Source organism: Sus scrofa, chromosome 4 (genome assembly GCF_054392235.1).
Source record: "Sus scrofa isolate SSC_HxYL_T2T_F1_AM1 chromosome 4, Sscrofa_HxYL_maternal_Yorkshire_Landrace_v2.0, whole genome shotgun sequence".
Taxonomy (NCBI): domain Eukaryota; kingdom Metazoa; phylum Chordata; class Mammalia; order Artiodactyla; family Suidae; genus Sus; species Sus scrofa.
Genome location: NC_139386.1, coordinates 13,739,612 through 13,763,809, shown reverse-complemented (window position 1 = coordinate 13,763,809; position 24,198 = coordinate 13,739,612). Strand labels below are relative to the sequence as shown.

The window sequence follows — 24,198 nt, the reverse complement described above, 5'->3', positions numbered from 1 at the left end:
TAAGTACCCATTATGAATGAAAAGTATTTAATGCCCAATTCCCTATTCCATCCTTCAAAAACAGAAAGGTATCATTATATCACAAACAAGACAATATAACAGTGATTGTTACAGGAGAAATAATTAAGGCCAACTGTCTATATCATAACATTATGGATTTCCCTTTCCTCCCTCCAGCAAGCATTTATGCAGCCCCACTCTCAAATGGCTTGGTACACTCCCATCATATGTTTGGTGGTTTGGATGCAAATATGAGAATCTTTCTCTTAGAGGAGTTCTGGTCTAGTAGGAAAATGCCCACAACAAACATTTGTTCATGTAAAGTGAAGAGTGGTAAACTAAGGAGATGGTGGGAATGTTACTGACTTGGACTGGAATTATTGAATTCATTCAAAAAAACATTGTTCTTCAAAATAATCACAATTTTAAAAAGAATACAAAAAAAAAAGAATACATGTCTCCACTATGTTCTAATCACTTGAAAAATTTTAGACTTCCCTCTGGAGTTATCTTAGGGAATATTTGCAAATTATAGAAAATGATGATTGTCTTCCATTTGTAACAAATTATACTAATGAGCTCGGTGCTTTCCAAAATATATTTCCTTGAATAATTTCTATAAAGATGCATGAAACATGCTTTCATGGTCAAATAAATTTAAGAAAAATCTACATTTGCTCTCCCATTTTTTGATTTGCATTGGCAGATCCAAATCTCTTAGAAGCCCTACTTAAAAATAAACTTATTTAACTTTGTAGACCAGTATTTCCCCAACTTACTTTATTTCATCAACTCTAAAAAATTATTTATGATAAGATGCACCATTAATGATTAATTAATGACTGCCAATTAAGCTGAGATTGCATGTTCTTTTAACACTTGAAAGTATTTTTATTTTATACTTACTGAAAGAATTCTTTGAGATTTTGACAAATATTTTATCATATATTATTCCTAGGTATATGTTTATATATGAAACATGTCCTTTAAAAGAATTTCTAAAACTTTTAAAACAAAGCCCAACTCTTCTGAGCCCCTTTTTATCTCAGAGTTACTGATACCCACATTTTCCCACACAATATCATTATCTCTACCACCCAAGAATACACTGCTGTTTTAAGCCTACTTCATTATCATCTCCATGATTTTATCCAAGCTACTGACACTTATGTCTTCAAGTGTTGATATATTTGTGTAGGGAAAAACAAGCACATCAAAACTGCTACCCAGATGATGGTGATAGCAAGGTGCATTTTAATTTTAGAGTTGTTAAATTTGAAAGAAAAAAAGTGTATTATAGAATCAGTGAAAAGCATCAAATGCCCACTAGACTCCCCGTTTATGGTTCCCCTGGAACTAGGGGTTTTGGAAGGCTTTGAGAAAGCTGATCTAGCCTGCTTGATCAAAGCTGGATTGAAGCTAATGATAGCCAATCTTCAAAGTATAAATATCTTACCCTACATTACAGCAACATTAAACACCAGTAATTCAGAAGGAAATTCCTGAAAGTAGTACATATAGAGGTTGTACATGTAGGGCCTGGAGCTAGCCAGCCTAAGTTTATAGTCTTATTTAGCCACTTATTGATTTGATTATGAGAAAATCACAAAATTTCTCTAAGGTCAGTTTCTTCATCTTTGAGGTAGGACACCAATCATTTAGCCTTATTCTGAGATTTAAATTTATAATAAATAAAAAGCTTATGAAGGCCCTAGCACTGTCAAGAATGAACACATTTTAGTTACTGTTATTATTTTCTCAGGCAATCATGACAAGTAACCCTCTTCCTCAATTTAGCTCTGAGAGAATCTTGGCTATTTCTGAAAATTAAAATTACTCTTAAAGGATTAGTAATTTCTCATGTGAAGAGGTTCCCAGCACACAGTTCAGGGTCTAATGATGATTACCTAGTGAGGTGTTTTAAAAAGTACTTTTGTCAATGGCAGCTTTGTCAAAATAAACATGTGACCTTCCACATGCTTGCTAGGAAAGCAATTAGGTTTATTTGCAAAATGCAGTTCTGGTGTGATTACTACCATATCCCTCTGTGCAACAGGTAAATTCCAGAGAAAGTGGAGTTCGGTTTTCCACCTTTCATTTCTCTCACCTCCCAGTTTCTATCAATTTGAAAGTCTTATTGGTGACAGCAATAAGAATGAGAAAGTGCCGATCACCTATGGATGTTTGGGCATCCCAAACCTTGTAACACGTTTCCAGGAATACAGTAAGCACTGAATAAATGGTGATGATATTCTTATCATCATTATTATTATCATTAGAATCATTGCATTAATTTATTTTTTTTCTTTTTTTCTTTTTTTTTTTTTTGTCTTTTTGTCTTTTTTAGGGCCACATCCGTGGCATATGAAGGTTCCCAGGCTAGGGGTCTAATCCAAGCTGTAGCCGCTGTCCTACGCTAGAGCCACAGCAACGCCAGATCCAAGCCGCATCTGCAACCTACCCCACAGCTCACAGCAAGGCCAGATCCTTAACCCACTGAGCATGGCCGGCCGGGGATCGAACCTGCAACCTCATGGTTCCTAGTCAGATTCGTTTCTGCTGCGCCATGACAGGAACTCCTGCATTAATTTCTTATTGCAGTAAATTATCACAAACTTGGCTTAAAACAACACAAAAGTATTTTACAGTTCTGGAGCTAAGAAGTCCAGAATGAGTCTCACAGGGCTAAAACAATGGTGTCAGTAGGACTAGGGCAATATGTGCTATACAGAAGAATCTGTTTCCCTGCTTTTTCCAGTTTTAGGGACCCCCCACATATCTTGGCTTGTGGCTTCGTTCCATCTTTAAAGCTAGCAATGCACCACTGCATCACTCTGACATGGCCTTTTCCACATCCCCTTTTCCTTCTAAGGACCCTTGGGCCCAGTGGAATAATCTCCCTTTCTCAAGGTCAGATGATTAGCAAATTAAATGTCCCCTTCATCATGTAACATTCCCACAAGTTCCAGAAAGGAAGATATGGACATCTTTGGGGGAGGGGGGAACATTATTCTATCTACCACAACTATCATTACCCTATCAGTAATACACCACTTCATAACGCATTGCCCCAAAATGTAGTCACTCAGAGTAACAACATTTATTACTTCACATTCTCTCTGGGGCAGGAATCTGGGTGCAGCTTAACTGGGTCCTCTGATTCAGGGTCTTTCATTTTGCAACCAAGGTGTCCACTAAGGCTGCACTCATCTCAAGATTTGGCTGGGGGGAGGATCAAATTCAAGCTCATTTATGTGGCTGTAAGCAGAATTCAGTTTCTTGTGGGCCACTGGCCAGAGGCTCCCCTCAGTTCCTTGCCACATGGGCCTCCCCAGATGTAACAGCTCACAACACAGCAGCTGATTTCATCAGAGGGAGCAATCAAGAAAGAGACAGAGAGAGGAGGAGCTAATGACAGAGCCAGAATCTTCTGTAATAAAAATCTCAGAGGTGACATTCCATCACCTCTGCCATATTGGATTAATTTGAAGCAATTCACTAGGTCCAGCCCACATTCAAGGGGAGCAGTTTTCATACAAGCATGAGTGAAATCATACTACCAGGTAGCAAAAATTACTAAAAGCCCCTTTGAAAGTCAGCCTATCACAATCACCATCATTATTGTCCCCCTCAAATCCATTCTCTTCACCTGGTGACATCTGAGCCCAAGATCCATTTCCAACTAACGATACCAGAGTTCCATCTGGGGTGGAGCCCAGGCCCTGCATTTTTATTTTTATTTATTTATTTATTTTATTTATTTATTTTTTTTGTCTTTTTGCTATTTCTTGGGCCACTCCCGCAGCATGTGGAGATTCCCAGGCTAGGGGTCCAAACGGAGCTGTAGCCACTGGCCTACGCCAGAGCCACAGCAATGCGGGATCCGAGCCGTGTCTGCAAGCTACACCACAGCTCACAGCAATGCCAGATCGTCAACCCACTGAGCAAGGGCAGGGACCGAACACGCAACCTCATGGTTCCTAGTCAGATTCGTTAACCACTGCGCCACGACGGGAACTCCAGGCCCTGCATTTTTAAAGGACTCCCTCTGTGATTTTTGTTATGCAGTCAGCATTGAGAGCCACATCTCTACACTGTGTCACTGTGTTTTAGGTACAAAGCACTGTGACTGTTATTCTCTGTTTAAAATCTCTTCACAACATTTTTGATCACTTGCAGCAGAAAGCAGAAGCTCTGTACTTGCTAGTAAGTCCCTAACTCATATCCACCTCTGCGGATTTGCTTCCATCTGTCCTCACCTCACTCACAATACACACTCCTTTAATACCTCTTTATATCCTTCCTCAAGCATTGGACTTCCATGCCTCAGTAAACGCTGTTCCCTCTGCCTACCTATGCGAAGCGAACGGCAAGATACACCTACTTTTAAAAAAATGTAATAATTATTGAACAAATTCAAAAGATTTATAAAACATGTTTCAAAAACAGTAAAATATAAACAACAATAAAATAGCTATGGGCTCACCAGTCAGCTTAAGCAAAGAATATTGCCTATAACCTAGAGGTTTCCTGTGTGTCTCTCCTGTGTCTCACTCCTTAGTCTCCTTCACAAAGGTAATCAAAATCCTGATTGCTATGTTTTTAATTCCCTTGCTCTTATCTGAAGTTGTAACACATATGCTTATATGCATAAATAATAATGCAGTTTATTTGTACATATCGCTTGGAATCATGCACTATTTTCCCGAGTTTCTCCCATACTATTCCTTGATGCTGACATACATCTCTTTGCACTATCTTAGAGTAACCATTTTTTTAAATTCATCTCAGGTGCTTTACCCACTCTATTGTTGACGGACATCTGTTCTGCTTCCAGTATTTCTGCTATTCAAGACTCCACTATAAAATTATTGTCTATGGCCACTGGTGCCCATGTGAAAATGTTTATCTGGGATGTCTACCTAGGAATGGATTTGCTGGCTTGCTTGATATGTGATGCTCAAATGTACTAGATACTGCCAAAGAATTTTCCAATATGTTTATACCAACATACACTCCAAATGTCAGTGTCTGAATGTTCTTTTAACTCTATATTCTTACCATCGCTTTACATTGCCAGACTTTTACATTTTTGGCAGCCCAAGATTAGTGACCTAATAATGAATGGAATAAACTAATCACTAATGAAACTTTCATATGTTTGTTTGCACTCAAGATGCCTCTTTTACAAAGGGCTATCCTAGTCTTTTGCCCATTTTCCTAGAATTTATAGAAGTTATTTATATATTTTGAGGCCTAATTATTACAGTCTGTGGTTTGTCTTGCACCACTGTTCTGGTTTGTTTTGATGAATAGGTGCTATTTTTAATGGTATCAATTTGATTTATCTTCCAAATTATGACCTGGTTTTTTATGTCTTCTTTAAGAAATGTTTCTGTATGCAAGGTCAGAAAGCTATTCTCATGCATTGTTTTCTCAAAACTTTAAAATTTTGACTTACTTTGAACCCAAAGACAAACCTCCTTTTTAAAAATATAGTAATTATTGAACTTGCCTCACTAATGCTGACTCCCATCAGGAGTGAATAGTGTGACATTTCCTAGCAAGATTTGTTTTTTCCAGTCTTCAAAAACAGATTGAAGGTATGGGATTAAGAAGGCATTTAAAAAAGGACTGGAGCTCAACTTCTCTCCTAAAAACAACAAAATTTACAACCAAATGCTGAGCAATCTTCAACCAAATGGACCGAAAACTTTCAAAAAACATCCTACACCAGAAGACAAAGAGGAGGCCACATCAAGAGGTAGGAGGGGCGATTACATGATATAACCGACCCCATACCTCCTGGGCGGGAAGCCCCACAGGCTGGAAAGTAACTGGCTCACTCACAGAGACTCACCTACGGGAGTGAGAGTTCTGAGCCCCACATCAAACTCCCACGAGTGGGGATCTGGCACTGGGAGAAAGAGCCCCCAGAGCATCTGGCATTGAAGGCCGGTGGGGCTTGTGTGCAGGAGCTCCACAAGACTGGGGGAAACGGAGACCCCATTCTTAAAAGGCACACACAGACTTTCACGTGCACTGGGTCCCAGGGCAAAGCAGAGTCTCCATAGGAATCTGGGTCAAACTTGACCGCAATTCTTGGAGGACCTCCTCAGAAAACGGGGGGTGAATGTGGCTTGTTGTGGGGGAAGGACATTGGAAGCAAAGCCCTCGGGAATATTCAGCAGCGTGCCTTTCCCTGGAGGTGGCCATTTTGGGAAAATCTGGCCCCACCCATCAGCGCTGAGAACCCCAAGCCAAACAACAATCCAAGTGGGATCACAGCCCTGCGCATCAATAAGCAGGCTGCCCAAAGAGCCCCCCCCCCCAGGCACAGAGCCACCCCTAATCTCCTCCAGAGACAAAGCCCCACCCACCAGAGGGATAGGAATCAGCTCCACCTACCAGGGGGCAGGCATCAGCCCCTCCCATCAGGAAGCCTACAGCAAGCCCCCCATACCAACTTCAGCCACAAGGGGGGCAGACACCAGAAGTAAGAGAGGCAACAACTCTATTATCTGTAAAAAGGTCACCACACCACAAACCTATAAAAATGAAAAGACAGCAAGTGAGAACTCAGATGAGGGAGAGAGAAAAACCCCCAGAAAATCAGCCAAGTGATCAGGAGATTCTCAGCCTCCAGGAAAAAGACTTTAGACTGTTGATGCTGAAGATGATGCAAGACATTGGAAATAAACTGGAGGCAAAGATGGGTAACTTAGAGGAAACACTGAGCAAAGAGATACAAGATATAAAACTTAAATAAGAAGAGATGCAAAATACAATAACTGAAATAAAAAATTCACTAGCCGCAGCTAACAGCAGAATACAGGAGGCGGAAGAACGAATAAGCGAGGCGGAGGACAGATTAGTGGCAATTACGCACATGGAACAGAAAAGCGAAAAAAGATTGACAACAAGTGAAGAGAGTCTCAGAGAACTCTGGGACAACGTTAAACGCACCAACATCCATATCATAGGGGTGCCAGAAGGAGAAGAGAGAGAGAGGAGGGGACAGAAGAAGATATTCTAAGCGATAATAGCCGAAAACACCCCTAACATGGGAAAGGAACCACTCCCTCAAATCCGTGAAGCACAATGAGCACCACATAAAATAAACCCAAGGAGGAGTACACCGAGACACATGTTAATCAAACTGACCAAAATTAAAGACAAAGAGAAAACATTGAAAGCAGCTAGGGAAAAGAAACAAATAACACACACAAGGGAGCCCCGATACGGTTATGGACAGATTTTTCAGCAGAAACTCTGCAGGCCAGAAGGGAGTGGCATGATATACTTCACGTGATGAAAGGGAAAAAACCTCCAACCAAGCTTACTTTACCCAGCAAGGCTCTCATTCAGATTGGAAGGAGAAATCAAAAGCTTCACAGATAAGCAAAAGCTGAGAGAATTCAGCAGCACGAAACCAGCTTTACAACAAATACGAAAAGAACTTCTCTAGGCAGAAAAGAAAAGGCCACAGCAGGAAACCAAAATACCGCAAATGACAAGGCTCACCAGTAAAGGTATATATACAGTAAAGATACAAAATCATCCACGCACAATTATGCCACCAAAATCAGAACTCATGAGTAAGAGGAGGGTACACATGCAGGACACTGGAGATGCACTTGCAATTAAGAGACCAACAACTTAAAACAATCTCAAATGTAGAGAGACTCTTGTATCAAAACTTCAGGATAACTGCAAACCAGAAATCTACCACTGATACACAAACAAATAAGAAAAATCAACGCAAGTACAACACTAAAGAGAGTCATCAAACCACAAGAGGAGAGAACAAGAGAAGAAGGGAAGAATAAAGAGCAACAAAAACAAATCCAAAGCTATGAATAAAATGGCAATAAGAACATACACATCAATAAGTACCTTAAATGTTAACGGACTAAATGCCCCAACCAAAAGACGTAGACTGGCTGAATGGATACAAAAACGACCCATACATGTGCTGTCTTCAAGAGACCCACTTCACTTCTAGGGACACATACAAATTGAAAGTGAGAGGATGGAAGAAAATACTCTGTGCAAACGGGAATCAGAAGAAAGCTGGAGTAGCAATACTCATATCAGACAAAATAGACGTTAAAATGAAGAATATCTTAAGGGACAAGGAAGGTCACTGCCTAGTGATCAAAGGATCACTCCAAGAAGATATAACAATTTTAAGTATGTACACACCCAACATAGGTTCACCGCAATGTATGAGGGAGGAGAAATCGACAGTAACACAATAATAGTGGGGGACTTTAACACCCCCCTTACAGCAATGGACAGATCATCCAGACAGAAAATCAATAAGGAGACACAGGCCCTGAACGAAGCATTAGACCAGATGGACTTAATAGGTATTTATAGGACATTCCATCCAAAAGCAGCAGAATACACATTCTTCTCAAGTGCACATGGAACATTCTCTAAGATTGATCACATCCTGGGCTACAAATCCAACCAAACGGAAAACCTAGAAGAAATGGGCAAATTCTTAGAAAGGTACAACCTTCCGAGACTAAACCAACAGGAAACAGAAAAGATGAAGGGACCAGTCACAACAACTGAAATTGAAACTGTGATTAGGAGTTCCTGTCGTGGCGCAGTGGTTAACGAATCCGACTAGGAACCATGAGGTTGCGGGTTCGGTCCCTGCCCTTGCTCAGTGGGTTAACGATCCGGCGTTGCCCTGAGCTGTGGTGTAGGTTGCAGACGCGGCTCGGATCCAGCATTGCTGTGGCTCTGGCGTAGGCTGGTGGCTGCAGCTCTGATTCAACCCCTAGCCTGGGAACCTCCATATGCCGCAGGAGCGGCCCAAGAAATAGCAAAAAAAAAAAAAAAAAAAGAAACTGTGATTAAAAAACTTGCAACAAACAAAAGTGCAGAACCAGATGGCTTCACAGGCAAATTCTATCAAACATTTAGAGAAGAGCTAACACCCCTCCTTCTGAAACTATTCCAAAAAAAACTGCAGAGGAAGGGATACTCCCAAACTCATTCTATGAGGCCACCATCACCCTGGTACCAAAACCAGACAAAGATACCACAACAAAAGAAAACTACAGGCCACTTTCACTGATGAACATCGATGCAAAAGTCCTCAACAAAATACTAGCAAACCACCTCCAACAATACACGAAAAGGATTGTACATCACGATCAAGTGGGATTTATCCCAGGGGTGCAAGGGTTCTTCAATATCCGCAAATCCTTCAGTGTGATACACCACATTAACAAACTGAAGAATAAAAACCATATGATCCTCTCGATAGACACAGAAAAAGCCTTTGACAAAATCCAACACCCGTTTCTGATAAAAACCCTTCAGAAAGTGGGCACAGAGGGAACCTACCTCAACATAATGAAAGCCGTGTATGACAAACCCACCACTAACGTCATTCTCAATGGGAAAAAGTTGGAAGAATTCCCGCTGAGATCAGGAACAAGACAAGGATGTCTGCTCTCACCACTACTATCCAACTACTCTTCAACATAGTTTTGGAAGTCCTAGCCGCAGCAATCAGAGAAGTAAAAGAGATAAAAGGAATCCAAATTGGAAAGGAAGAGTAAAACTATCACCATTTGCAGATGACATGATACTATACCCAGAGAATCCTAAAGACTCTACCAGAAAACTCTTAGAGCTCGTCCATGAATCTGGCAAAGTCGCAGGGTACAACATTAATACGCAGGAATTGACGGCATTTCTACACACTAACAGCGAAAGACCAGAAAGAGAAATTAGGGAAGCAATCCCGTTGACCGTGGCATCCAAAAGAATAAAATACCCAGGAGTAAACCTACCTAAAGAGACAAAAGACCTGTACTCTGAAAACCGTAAGACACTGATGAAAGAAATCAAAGATGACACAAACAGATGGAAAGACATTCCATGCTCTTGGATTGGAAGAGTTAATATTATCAAAATGACTATGCTACCCAAGGCAATCTATAGATTCAATGCAATCCCTGTCAAATTACCAAGGACATTTTTCACAGAACTCAAACAAAATAGTTCAAAGTTTGTTCGGAAGCACAGAAGACCCAGAATAGCCAAGGACATCCTGAAAAGGAAAAATGGAGCTGGAGGAGTCAGGCTCCCGGACTTCAGACTATCCTACAAAGCAACAATCATCAAAACCGTGTGGTAGTGGCACAAAGACAGAACTATAGGTCAGTGGAACAGGATAGAGAGCCCAGAATTAAACCCACGCACCTACAGCCAACTAACGTATGACAAAGGAGGCCCGAATATACAATGGAGAAAAGAGAGCCTGTTCAATAAGTGGTGCTGGGAAAACTGGGCAGCCACATGGAAAAGAATGACATTAGAACGCTCCTTAACACCATACCCCCAGATAAACTCAAAATGGACTAAAGGCCTGGATTTAAGACCAGACACTCTGAAACTCTTCGAGGAAAACATAGGCCAAACACTCTCTGACATAAACGACAGCAGCATCTTCTCAGATCCACCTCTCAGAGTATTGACAACAAAAACAAAAATAAACAAATGGGACCTACTCAAACTTCAAAGTTTCTGCACAGCAAAGGAAACCCTAAACAAAACGAAAAGACAACCCACAGAGTGGGAGAAAATCTTTGCAGATGAATCGACTGACAAGGGATTCATCTCCAAAATTTGTAAACACCTTCTGCAGCTCAATACCAAAAAAACAAACAACCCCATCCAAAAATGGGCGGCAGATCTAAACAGACAATTCTCCAAAGAAGACAGACAGATGGCCAAAAAGGCACATGAAAAGATGTTCAACATCACCCATTATTAGAGAAATGCAAATCAAAAGCACTCTGAGGTACCCACCTTACACCAGCCAGAATGGCCATCATCCAAAAGTCTACAAACAATTAAGTGCTGGAGAGAGTGTGGAGAAAAGGGAACCCTAGTACACTGTTGGTGGGATTGTCAATTGGTGCAACCACTGTGGAAAACAGTATGGAGATGCCTCAGAAAACTAAACGTAGAACTACCATTTGACCCAGCAATCCCACTCCCGGGCATCCATCCAGAGAAAACCACGACTCGCAAAGACACATGTACTCCAGTGTTCATTGCAGCACTCTTTTCAGTAGCCAAGACATGGAAACAACCTAAATGCCCATTGACAGAGGAGTGGATCCAGAAGATGTGGTACGTATACACAATGGAATGTTACGCAGCCATTAAACGGAATGAAATACCGGCATTTTTAGCAACATGGATGGACCTAGAAGGTATCACGCTAAGTGAGGTCAGTCAGACGGTGAGGCACCAACATCCAATGCTTTCACTGGCATGTGGAATCTGAAAAAAGGACAGACTGAACTTCTTTGCAGAACAGATACTGCCTCACAGACTTTGAAAAGCTTAACGGTTTCCAAAGGAGACAGTTTGTGGGGTGAGGGGATGTGCTGGGGTTGTGGGATGGAAATCCTCTAAAATTGGATTGTGATGATCATTGTGCAACTATAAATGTAATAAAGTCATTGAGTAATAATTATAAAAAAGAGAGATTGGAATCATCTCACAGTCTGTGGGTAGTGTTCCAAAGAAAATTATGTTTATCATTTTTCTAGAGAGCCACAAGAGATTGGATACTCAGAAGGCTGCATTTGAATAGCAAAACTTTTACAGCTAAAAGAAGTATGAGTATAGATTCTTATATTTTCTTACTAATACAGATAACTTGTTTAAAGCAATTTACTTTCAGGTATAAACAATTTTACCTTTAAAATATTCTCCTCAAATACATGTTCAAAACCAAGTTTTATATTTACAAATTTTATATTTAAAGTTTTTAACCATGTATTAAGAACAATATGATTATAATTTCATAAAGTGGGGTGAAAATACTTTGTCAAAAATATCACTTTGGGGATAAAGGGGTAAGACACTTTAACAAACACTTAAAATCCCACATATCAATGACTGAAATTTTTCTCAACTGATAGAAGGATTTGGAAAGAATTGTCAACTTTAGGATACTGAGTCTTCTTATTCATGGATATAGTATGCTACTCAATTACAGTTTTCTTCAATGTTGTTCAGAATTTCATAACTTTCTTCTTAAAGGTGTTTTACATCTTTTGTTAAATTTGTTTCTATTTGTATTTTTATTGGCACTATTGTACATTTAAGAAAATATTTCTAACTGGTAGTGTTGTGTAGAACAATAGTTGATTTTATATTGATTTTTGTACCTACTAAACTTGCTAAATTACTTATAATTTTCCGTATATTCTTTTGCGTTTTCAACAGAGCCAATATTATCGTCAGAAAATAATGAAAGGCTTATTTCTTCCTTTTAAATCCATAAATTAAAAGTCATTCTCATCTTACTATATTGGTCAGGGGTTCATAAAATGTTGAATAGAAGGAGTAATTATAGCTATACTTTTCTTACTCCTAATTTAAAGGAAGTGATTAACTATTTCCCATTATATATGACATTTTCTGTGTTCTTTTAAGTATGGTGTATTGGCTTCCTGAAAGGCCCTTCTAATTACTACTTTTTAATGAATAAGTATTGAATTATACCTAATACTTTTCCTACGGCTAATGAAATGCTTTTATGATTTATTATTTCTCTCCTGTTAGTTTCATGTTGATTTTCTAACATTAATCCAACTTTTATTCCTTGGAATTAACTCATTTTGATCATGACATATTTTCTTGTTAATGGATATCTGGATTTAATTACTAATAATTATTTACAATTTTGCATTTATGTTCCAAAGTTAAGCTGACCTATAATTTTTCTTTATCATTCTGTCTTTGTAATGTTTTTGTATCAAAGTTAGGATAATCCCACTAAATGCACTCAGTAGTGTTCCTTTTTTTTTTTTTACACTCAGGAATAATTTGTGTGGGACTGAAAATTTTTCTTGAACATTTAGTAGATCTTTGTGGGAAATAATTAGCTATTTGTTCAGTTACTTTAATGGTTATATCACGGTTCAAGTTTTTCATTTCTTTCTGAGTCAGTTTTAGTAATAATTTTTCCAGGATTTTTTTTCTTAACCAAATATTTCAAATTAGTTTTTACAAAGCTGTTCATAATAATATCCTCTTACTGTATTTTAATATCTATGGCACTTATAGTTATTTCCTATTTTTTTAAATCATTCTTATTGCTGTACATTTGTTCTACCTCTCTTTTGTCCATAATCAATCCTTTTTTTTTTTTTTTTCCCTTAGGGCTGCATAAGCAGCCTATGGAACTATCCAGGCTAGGGGTTAAATCAGAGCTATTGCTGCTGGCCTACACCACAGCCACAGCAATGCTGGATCAGAGCCTCGTCTGTGACCTACACCACAGCTCATGGCAACACCAGATCCTTAACCCACTGGGCAAGGCCAGGGATCGAACGCACTTCCTCATGGATACTACTTGGGTTCGTTAACCACTGAGCCACAAAGGGAACTCCCATGATCAATCTTGACATGTGTCTGTCTATTTTATTAGTTGCATTAGTTTCCTACTGATGCTGTAACAAATTTCCATAAATCTTATAGCTTAAAATAATACAAATTTACTCTTACAGTTTTGAAAGTCAGTAGTATGACTAGAGATGGTGGCATTCTTTGATGCATAAGTAGTCAGGGTTTTCCAGAGAAACATAAATGTATGCATATAGATAATTATATTTACATTATAGTTCTATGTAACATACTATATATATAATACCATGTGTATTATAATATTTTATCAGCTCATGCAATTATGGAGGCTAAAAAGTTCTAAGATCTGCAATTGGTAAGCTAGAGACCCAAGTGGAGGGCAGATCACATAGTTCCACTCTGAGTCTGAGGTCTGAAGCCCTAAGAACCAGAAGGAGGATCAATAGTGTAAGGTTTAGTCTGAAAGTCAGCAGACTTAAGAAACAAGGGCTGATTTTCATTTCAAGTCCAAAGGCAGGAAAAGACAATATCCCAGTTCAATCAGTCAAAAGGAAGAATTCCCTCTTATTCAGCCTTTTTTTTCTATTCAGATCTTCAATTGACTGGGCAGGGCCCACCCACATTAGGGAGTGGAATTTGTTTTACTCAGTCTACTGATTCAGACATTAATCTCATCCAGAAACAACGTCACACTCACATTTAGAATGTTTGACCCAATGTCTGGGTACTCCATGGCCCAGTCAAGTTGACACATAAACCTAATCATCATCCTTGGCTTGTTCTATACACAAAAGCTTGCAGCCCCTAATCCTGCTTTTCATTCCTCAATTCAGATTTTATTTACTTCAAGAAGCCTCCCCTGACCATTGGGCTAAGTGTCCCCCTCTGTGCTCCCATTGCCCTACATGTATAATTAAGCACCGATTTTTTTTCAATATTGTAGTATCTATCCCTTGATTACCTCTCCTATAAAATTTTAAGATCTTCAAGGACAAGAAGCAGATTTTAATCATCTTTGTTTTTCTTGTTCTAAGCACTCTCTCTTCCATATAGGCTCTCAGTAAATAATTATTAATAAAACAACCGAATGAGGCTAATGTTTTCAAAAAGCTTGCCTGACCAACTTTCCTCTTCTAGGTAAATAATATTCATTGCACTCAAGAAGTAACACCAATCTGCCACATTAAATTTAGTGGAAGATAAGACAAATTTTCTACACCATTGAGAAAATACCAAAGGAAATAAAACAGTATTTAATTTGCAGGTTTTATTTACCAAGGCAACAGTGCTTATTTATCAAAGTCATTTACGGGTCATTCAAGTGAAAAGACAGTCTTTGAATTTGGTTTTCGACTCTCAACAAATGCTTATGCCTTAATTCTGTGAGGATTTCAATGTTGTATGAATACACAGGTGAGCCATCACAGAGCCTACCTATATAGCATCTGAGACATTATTAGGACATAATAATGTTCATATCTTTGAAATAAGAGGAATCTAACAAAGTATTATAGACTCAGAGTTGGGGAAAAGATAGAAATCTTCTAGTCTAGCCCAGTTCTTACATTTCTTCTCTAAGATTTCAGGCAAGAATTGAAGTTTTTGCTAGAATATCTGCAGTTATAGAGGACTCAGGACCTCTAATATTTTAAATACCAATATTATTTCCTATCAGGGATATGCTAGTCTGATAATGAATTAAGTGATTTAATTAGATAAATATAATACAAGAATGCATTTTTGTAAAACTCAGCAACATTTCTCTTTGTTCTAGAAAAAAAAGTCTTCCCTCATCATCTGATTTTCTCGGTCTTAAGTGTGATCACAAGTTAAGAGTCATCATAGCATCCAAGCTTATCTGGTATAAAAGGCAATACCCAAACTATCGTGAATAGTGCTGCAATGAACAGGGTGCATGTATCTCTTTCAGAGAAAGTTTTGTCCAGATAGATGCCCAGGAGCAGGACTGCTGGATCACATGGCAGATCTATATCTAGTTTTCTGAAGAACTCCATACTGTTTTCCATAGTGGTTGTACCAATTTATATTCCTGCCAACAGGGTAGAGGGGTTCCCTTTTCTCCATACCCTCTCCAGCATTTGTTATTTGTAGACTTTTTTTTTTGCTTCTTAGGGCCACACCTGCGGGATGGAGGTTCCCAGGCTAGGGGTCAAATCAGAGATGTAGTCACTGGCCTACACCACAACCACAGCAACGCAGATCCAAGCCGCATGTGCGACCTACACCACAGCTCACGGCAATGCTAGATCCTCAACCCACTGAGCAAGGCCAGGGATCGAACCTGCATCCTCATGGATGCTAGTCAAATTAGTTTCCACTGCGCCACGACGGGAACTCCTGTTATTTGTAGACTTATTAATGACAGCCATTCTGACTGCGTGAGGTTGTACCTCATTGTAGTTTTGATTTGCATTTCGTTAATAATTAGTAATGTTGAGCATTTTTTTCATGTGCCTGTTGGCCATACATATGTTTTCTTTGGAGAAAAGTCTTTTCAGGTCTTTTGCCCATTTTTAAATTGGGTTGTTTGTTTCTTTGCTGTTGAGTTGTAAGAGTTGTTTGTATAGTTTGGAGATTAAGCCCTTGTCAATTGCATCATTTGCAACTATTGTCTCCCATTCTGTAGGTTGTCTTTTTGTTTTCTTTTTTATGGTTTCCTTTGCTTTGAAAAAGCTTATAAGTTTATGTCCCATTGGTTTATTTTTGTTTTTATTTCTATTGCCTTGGGAGACTTACTAAGAAAACATTTGTATGGTTGATGTCAGAGAATGCTTTGCCTATGTTCTCTTCTAGGAGATTTATGGTGTCTTGTCTTGTATTTAACATTTCATGCAAAATTTAAAATCAGACTGTTTAATAGAAAAACGAATTTATTTCACAAAGCTGCAACACTGAATAATTAATTGATTTAGAGCATAGCAAGTATTATATTATGGCATCTGTTAGTTTAATTTAATTCAACTACAGCTAAGCATTTTAAATTTCCAAATATATAGAAAAATTTTTGAAATACTGAGAGTTCCCAATTCAGATTGAGAGAATTCTAAAGTACAGATAAAAAACTTCTGTGATTCAAGGAAGATTGAATTATGCCTAGGTGCTTCCAAATATAGGATTTCCTAGAGGTAAGAATGTTTTAGAAGTGTTGTAAAGGATAATAACACATATTATACTAGAAAATGCCTAGCATATATACCACATGACCCATAAATATTTATAATTTCTCATCTTTTTTTTCTTTTTCTTTTTTTTTTTTTTTTTTTTTTTTGTCTTTTTAGGGCCATACCTGTGGCATATGGAGGTTCCCAGGCTAGGGGTCGAATCAGAGCTGTAGCTGCCGGCCTACTCCACGGCCACAGCAACACCAAATCCAAGCTGCATTTGCAACCTACACCACAGCTCACAGCGATGCCAGATTCTTAACCCCACTGAGCAAGGCCTGGGATCAAACCCGTGTCCTCATGGGTATTAGTCGGGTTCGTTAACCACTGAGCCACTACAAGAACTTCCGTATTTTCTTACCAAAGGCTTTTAACTCAGTTTAAGATTGTTTTACTTTAAACATGCAAAGTCCATATTCTCACTTTTTCCTACCTATATCCACATCCTTTTCTATATAATTTTGCATAACCCTTACTTTGGTGGTAGGCTTGACTGCAAGACTTGCCTTAGCCAAAGGATAGTAACAAACTTGACTTATGCAGAGACTTGAAGAGTGCTTGGGTATAGAAATTGCCCTGACTCTTGCACCTCTGCCTTTCCTTTGAGAGTATGCCTAGGCTAGCCTGCTTGAGGAATATCAGAGTGGGGCTAAGTCAAGTTCCTCCAGGCAGCAGCCAAAGGACCCACAAATGCAACAAGTCACCCTAAGATGGACTATACCCAGATAACAAGTAATTTCAGGTTAGAGCAGGAGGGAGAGCTGTCCGGACTAGATTGATGACCTACACATTTGTGAACTAAATGAATATCTGTTGTTTCCAGTCAGTGTGCTTTGGATCTGACCCAGTAGCTGCTTACTTCCTTTACATTTCTACCTCATCACCACCCATGATTTGACAAGCAGGAAAATCAACTTTTGAGATGGATAAAATAGCATTCAAAAGGATCAAGGGATTTTCCCCAGAGCAGGTGCTGGGGGCAGTGTGTGGAAAATGGAGAATAACTGAGCCAAGATGGCTATTCCAAAGGCTCTTCATGCATAAACACTATCCCTACTGTTCCCACTTCACCAGTACACCTAGAAGTAACCATATCCCCATTTTACTCAACTCTAGCAGGACACAAGCTTCATGGAAAGTGTCCACTGCAGCAGTGCATCACACTGAAACAAAGCAATTAAGCAGATGTGCAAAGATATCCTTCTGTTCTTGGTTGTTTTCACCACCTTCATTCAATTAAGTTTCGATATCTCATTAAATAAATATGAAATTTATCAATTTATCAATCCCATATTTTAACAAGTATGCATGTGTCCTTTATCCCCCAATTCATAATCATCTATGTACAATGAACACACTCAAGATGAAAAAATAAAAGAGTGAAAAATAACACATGAGGCAAATATGGCTGAAAGAAGTATGCTATAGCCACATTAATTTCTGACTGAATAGAATTGAAAGCAAAAAAATGAGTATAGATAAAATTTTATCTTATATGTTAGGAACAAAACATCAAATTGATTGATAATAATGAATATGTTACCACATACAAATATATATACACAATCTCTAACAGCAATTGATGAACCATGAAGATAACTAACTAAATCAGTGGCTATAGCTGGAGAAATCTTCAAAGTTTATGTTCCAGAAACCAACAGCTTAAGGAAGCAAATTAAAAATTTGTATATATTATAAATAATAACTAAATGAAAAGATATATTGTGAACTTTATACACAGTGAGCAGACACTTTTTATTTTCTAAGCATGCATGAAACATTCACAGAAGTCAATCGAATACTGATTCACACACACAAAAAGCCTCAATAAATTGCAAAGAAGTGATATCTTGAAGAGTTTTCCAACTATTATTCAATAAAATTAAGAATCAAGACCAAATGTAAAGTCTTATAGAAACCCCAAGTATCTGTGGCCTCCCCCCATACAACTATGTGGCACTTGAGTTAAAGAGAAATTCATAAATAAAAGTACTAAATTACAGCTGAGTGAGCATAAAAGCACCCCATGTCAAAATGTCTGGGAACCAGAGAAGGAAGCACTGTGAGGAGCATAATATATCCTAAAAATCATTTACCAGATGACAAGAATGGTTATAAGTAAGTGAGCTAAATACTCCCAAAATTGCTAGGGAAAAATCGATAAGAAACAAGAATAAATCCAAAGAAGTAAGAAGATGTAATGAAGATTAAGAAAGATATTAATAAAATAGAGAAAATAGAGATAACATGTTCACAGCACATACTGTACATTGTTCTAAGTGCTTTACATATACTGACCCACTCAATCTTCACAACAACCCTTAGACACAAGCAAAATTATTCATTCTCATTTTACAGATGAGTAAAACAGTGCACAGAGAGACTGCATATCTTTCCCGAGATCACAAAGCTAATAAGGACCAGACACTGACTAATATTCTGTGCTTTTATCAACTGTGCTCTACTAATCCAAAGGCTAATTTTTCTTTTCTAAAGACTTCTGAAGTATATAAACCTCCAGAAAGACTGATTAAGAAGAGAGAAAGAGAGAGAGGGGGAGAGAAGCATTGCTGTTTTAGGGTAATTAAGGGTAGCTGACAACAAAATCTCAAATCTCATTGGCATAACATGATAAATGGTTTTTGTTTTTTTTTTTTACCTGCTTACATCACAATAGCTAGTCAGTTGAATCCACAGGAAAATTCTCCTCAAGTAGTGATCAGGGGTCCATGGAAGCTGTGACAGAAGAAGAAAGAGAAGGATGAGAACACTGGCTCTTAGCTTCTTTGATCTGGAAGTCCTACTCTCTACTCTTTCTTTGGTTTGGACCAACCAATAGTCACATGTCCTCACCCTAAATGAAAATGAAGGAATTTGGGAAAACACATACATTGTTTTGGTGATCACTAACAATCTCTGTAATTGTTGGAAAAGATACGGGGGGGGGGGGGGTATGACCATCAGTTGACCTGCAAGACATGGACCCGGGCAATAGGAGGCTCTTTACCTCCTCCCTTGTCTTTGAAATGTGCATTCTGTCCACCCACATAAGGAGCCATTTTCAAGGATGCCTCCTTGAGAATGTGTTGTTGAGATCCTCTGAACAGTATATATGATTAAACTTCTACATAAACTTTTAAGATTTTGGCGAACAGGTGTATAGATCTACTCATTTTATAGCTGTCTGTTATGGCTGTATGTTAACAGGTCTGTTATATAAATTCTCTTGCTCACTGAAGCTGGCACCTAGGAGTTCCCATTGTGGCTCAGCGGTAAGTAACCCAACTAGTATTCTTGAGGATGCGGATTTGATCCCTGGCCTCGCTCAGTGGGTTAAGGATCCAGCATTGCCACGAGCTGTGGTGTTGGTTGCAGCAGGCATGTGTCAGATACTGCTTTGTGGCGGCTGTGGCATAGATCAGCAGCTGCAGCTCCGATTTCAACCCCTAGCCTGGGAACCTCCATATGCCTCAGGTGTAGCCCTAAAAAGCAAAAAACAAAGAAACAAAAAAACCCAAAACCTGGCACCTACCCATCTGAAGTGATCTGCCCCTGTTTTTATTCTCTCCCTGCCCTCCATGTACAGGGGCCATTTTGCAAACCAACAGCAATAAATACAAAAAAGATAAAAAAGACTATGAAAGGATAAGAAAACTATAAACAGATTTTTTAACATTATTTTTATATTAATTTTAAAGGAATGTTTGGAAAACTATTCAACAATAAATTTGACAGCCCAGCTCTAACAAACAAATTCCTGGGAAAAGATCAAATGACAAAATTGGAACAAGAAGAAATTATATATCGTCAACAGCCAAACATTAATAAAAATGCAAACAGAAACCTCTCTCTACTTTTGCCCTTCTTCCTAGCAAAAAATAAAGCCCCTGCACCAGCTAAAATTTTCTTTCTCTCAGCCCCAAATCCTCCCTTCATTACCCTGCTTTGTGATACTGGGGCTAGACCCTATAAACCTTTCTTCTTTGTCAGTGGGCATAACGTTAGGCTTTATCAGTCGAGTGCTGTGAAGGAATACTGCAGGAGAGGGGACTTCTCTCCCTGGTTTCCATGTGCTTATTTCTCTTCTCTAATCCTGCAGCATTCAGTGCCCCCCTCCCCCAGCAAGTTTTAATGGTACCCACACGGTAGCATTCTAGTGAGTTCTATCAGCCCCCCAGCTAGCTTCCCCTGGAATTCAGCATACTTTCATAAGGGGTGTGTACTTGTTGGCAAGTTCTACATTCCAACCAGCTGACTTTAAAGAAACTCACGCATGATCTAGCAGGAAACTGTTGGTGAGTTCTGCAAGCACTTCAGCCAGCACCTAGCAAATTCAGGACCCTTGTGTACAGCTTCCCAGTCCCTTTTCTAGAGTCTCCCAGGTGCCGTGGTAGGTGGCATCTTATTCAGTTTTAGCAGAACTCCAGGGCTGACCTCTCATCCAGTTCCATCATCAAGGACCCCAGAAAGCAGGTTCCACAATTTATGATACCTCAGTAGGCAGTTTCCTCATAACCAGCTGGTCCTATGGCACCTAAGTAACTTTTCCCACCATCCAAAGAGCTATAGTCACACCCTTTCTAATAGCCTAAATCTCAACTTTTGGTGGAGACAAGGGATCCGTTTTCCAAATTTGCTGCTTTAGCCATAGAAAGAGTGAATTGTCTGTACACATACTACTTCTGCATTCCTTACAGTTCCTCATTACCATTTAATATTATTCCTTTTTCTCTTCAAATTACTATGATTTCTGTCCACTGACTGGATATTTACCCAAGACCCAGATAGTATTAAAAGGACATTTCACTAAATTTCAAGGCACAGATAATATGTTTTATACCAGTTATCCAAAATGGAGAAAAAAGAAAAAAAAAATTTAAGATTCTAGTGCAACCTACTTTCTCAAACTCAATTAGAACAATACACGAATACACAATTCCATGTCTTTCAATAGATAAATGGAAAAAACAGTCTGTGGTATATTCAGACAATGGGATATTTTTCAGTAATTAAAAAAAGTGAGCTATCAAGCTGTGAAAAGATATGCAGAAACCTTAAATATATGTTTCTAAATGAAAGAAGCGAAACTGAAAAGGCTGAAAACTGTAGGATTTAATTCCAACTACATCACTTTCTGGAAAACACAAAATTATAGAGACAGTAAAAGCCCAGTGGTTGTCAAGGCTTGAGGTACGGGAAGGGATGAATAGAAGGAATACTGAGGTGTTTCAGGTCATGAAACTATTCTGTATGATACTCTAACGGTGGACACATGACACTATATGTTTGTCAATACCTATAGGATGTACAACACCAAGAATAAACCCTAATGGAAACTATAGACTCTATTTAATAATAATGTATTAATAAGGCTCATTAATCGTAATAAATGTGAAGTGTTAATAATAGAGCAAACTAGGGGAGACGGAAGCAGTACATGCAAACTCTGTAATTTCTGCTCGATTTTTCTGAAACTTAAAACTTCTCCAAAAAAGTTTGTTAAAAACCCCATAATTTCATACCTGCCTGACTTATGAATATAATTGCCAAAATCTTAAAACAAATACTAGATAAACAAAACTAGTATTATTTAAGTAACTATATAATGATGAAGTAAGATTTATGGCAAGAATAGTGACATGAATCAGCATAAGAAAATACGTTAATTTAACATTTTAATGGTCAAAAAGAAAAAAATTACCTCATCCTATTAGCAGATTTAGAAACATATAGATGAAGTTCAGCACCCACTTATTGCAAAACTATCACAAACCAGATTAGAAGGAAATACTTAACATCGTAAAGGCTATATCCTTAAAGCCAACAGTAAACATGATTCTTAATGGAAAACATTTTAAAAATTGGGGAAATGTCAAAATGTACTTTTATAAAGAGGATATAATAAGAGGATATAATAATTTACATTGCACTTCAAGCAGAATCAACAAACTTTAGAATGAGAGTTCATCATGCTTTCTGAACATAGAAAAACATAGAAAAATCAGTAGCATTTTTTATTATAGCAATAAGCAATTAGATCAGATAGTTTTCCATTTTTAAATTATACTTACTTAGAAATTAGCCTAATACAATGTGCATCTTAGCAGAGAAAACTTTAACGCCCTATTAAAAGTCATAAAATAAACCCAAGTAAATGGAGAGATTACTTCATCAATGGGAGGTCTGACTTAACACAATAAAGATGTCGATTATCTCTCAATTAAAAAAAAAATTCACTGCTGGATTCTTCCTTTAAAGCCTGGATGAACTATGAAAAGGGGAGAGAAACATGGATCTGATAATCTTATAACTACAACCACAAAACAAATAAAAAATGGTGAGAAACACATTTGAAGACAAAAGAGGATTCGTGATTTAACATGAATGGAAAGTGGCAGTGTGGGGTATATTTACAACCCCACTCACCTAGGTAATTTTGATTAGCTGATGTCAAGAGGCTATTGTAACATTGATCTACAAATAATGACTGAGCAATGAAAGAAAATTATGACTATTTCACTTATAAATTACCAAAACATGAAAATCTCAAATACTATGTGATGAAATTCAATTCAAAAACAAGTATTCTTAAAAGAATATAAGATGTTTCATAATGCAGCTTAGCAGCAGAATGCAACACCTTCCATAATTCTGGGGTTTTTTGGTGTTTTTTTTTTTTTTTTTTGGCTTAAAGGACCCCTTCTCATGATTCAAGGAGTTATTCCTTTTCAGTCTTCTTTTCTGATTTTTCCCCATTTTCCAAACCTTTAGCATTGAAGGCCACCAAAGCTATGCTGCAGCCCTCTCCTCTATCTAAAACCTACTGCCCCGGTAACCTCAAGATCATTCTCATGATGTGAAGTGCTGTCTCATCACTGATGACTTCCAAATGTTGATCTCTTTTAAATGTGTCCCCAGAACTCTAGACCCATGTACGCAACTGCAATGTTACTTTTTAGTATCTAATAGACACTTAAATATCCCAAATCATAATCTTGACCTTCCTTCCTCTCCCACCCAACATCCTAATAAAACTCTTTCTCCTGCCTTCTCCATTTTTATAAATATCAATTCCATTCTCCTTGGCATTGAGACCTAAATCGTGCATTTATTTATAATTCTATTTTCTCTAATAATCCATATCCAATCTATCAAAAATTCTGTTTAATATGTCTTCAAACATATCAAGAATTGGACCACTCTGCACCACTCCCACACTCATCTCTTTTTCAAGTAATGATTTCTTACTTGAAAAAAAAAGTTTCCTATCTGATCTTGAACTCACCCTTTAAAACTATTCTCTACATTACAGTTAGATATTTCTTTTTTACAGTTTTAATAGACTTTATAAACTAATTTTAGGTTCCCAGAAAAACTGAGCAGGAAGTATAGAGTTCCAGTATATCCCACGCCCTACACAGGCAGAGTCTCTCCCACTATCGACATCCCACACCAGAGTGGTACATTTGTTACAATGAATGAACCTACACTAACACGTCATAATGATTCAAAGTCCATAGTTTATACTAGGATTCAGTCTTGCTGCTATGTATCCTCTGAGTATTGACAAATGCAAAACAGAGTGTGGCCACAATTACAG

At 38.2% G+C, this 24,198-nt stretch overlaps 1 protein-coding gene across 1 annotated transcript in view; it reads right to left on the bottom strand.

Annotated features, from left to right (window-relative positions):
- Positions 1-24,198, bottom strand: part of LOC102165543 (uncharacterized) — a 615,604-nt gene that overhangs the window by 426,073 nt on the left and 165,333 nt on the right. The window contains exon 3 of the mRNA XM_085024289.1: positions 19,258-19,334. Coding sequence (XP_084880415.1) covers positions 19,258-19,334 — 77 coding nt within the window. The remainder of the gene's footprint in view (positions 1-19,257; positions 19,335-24,198) is intronic.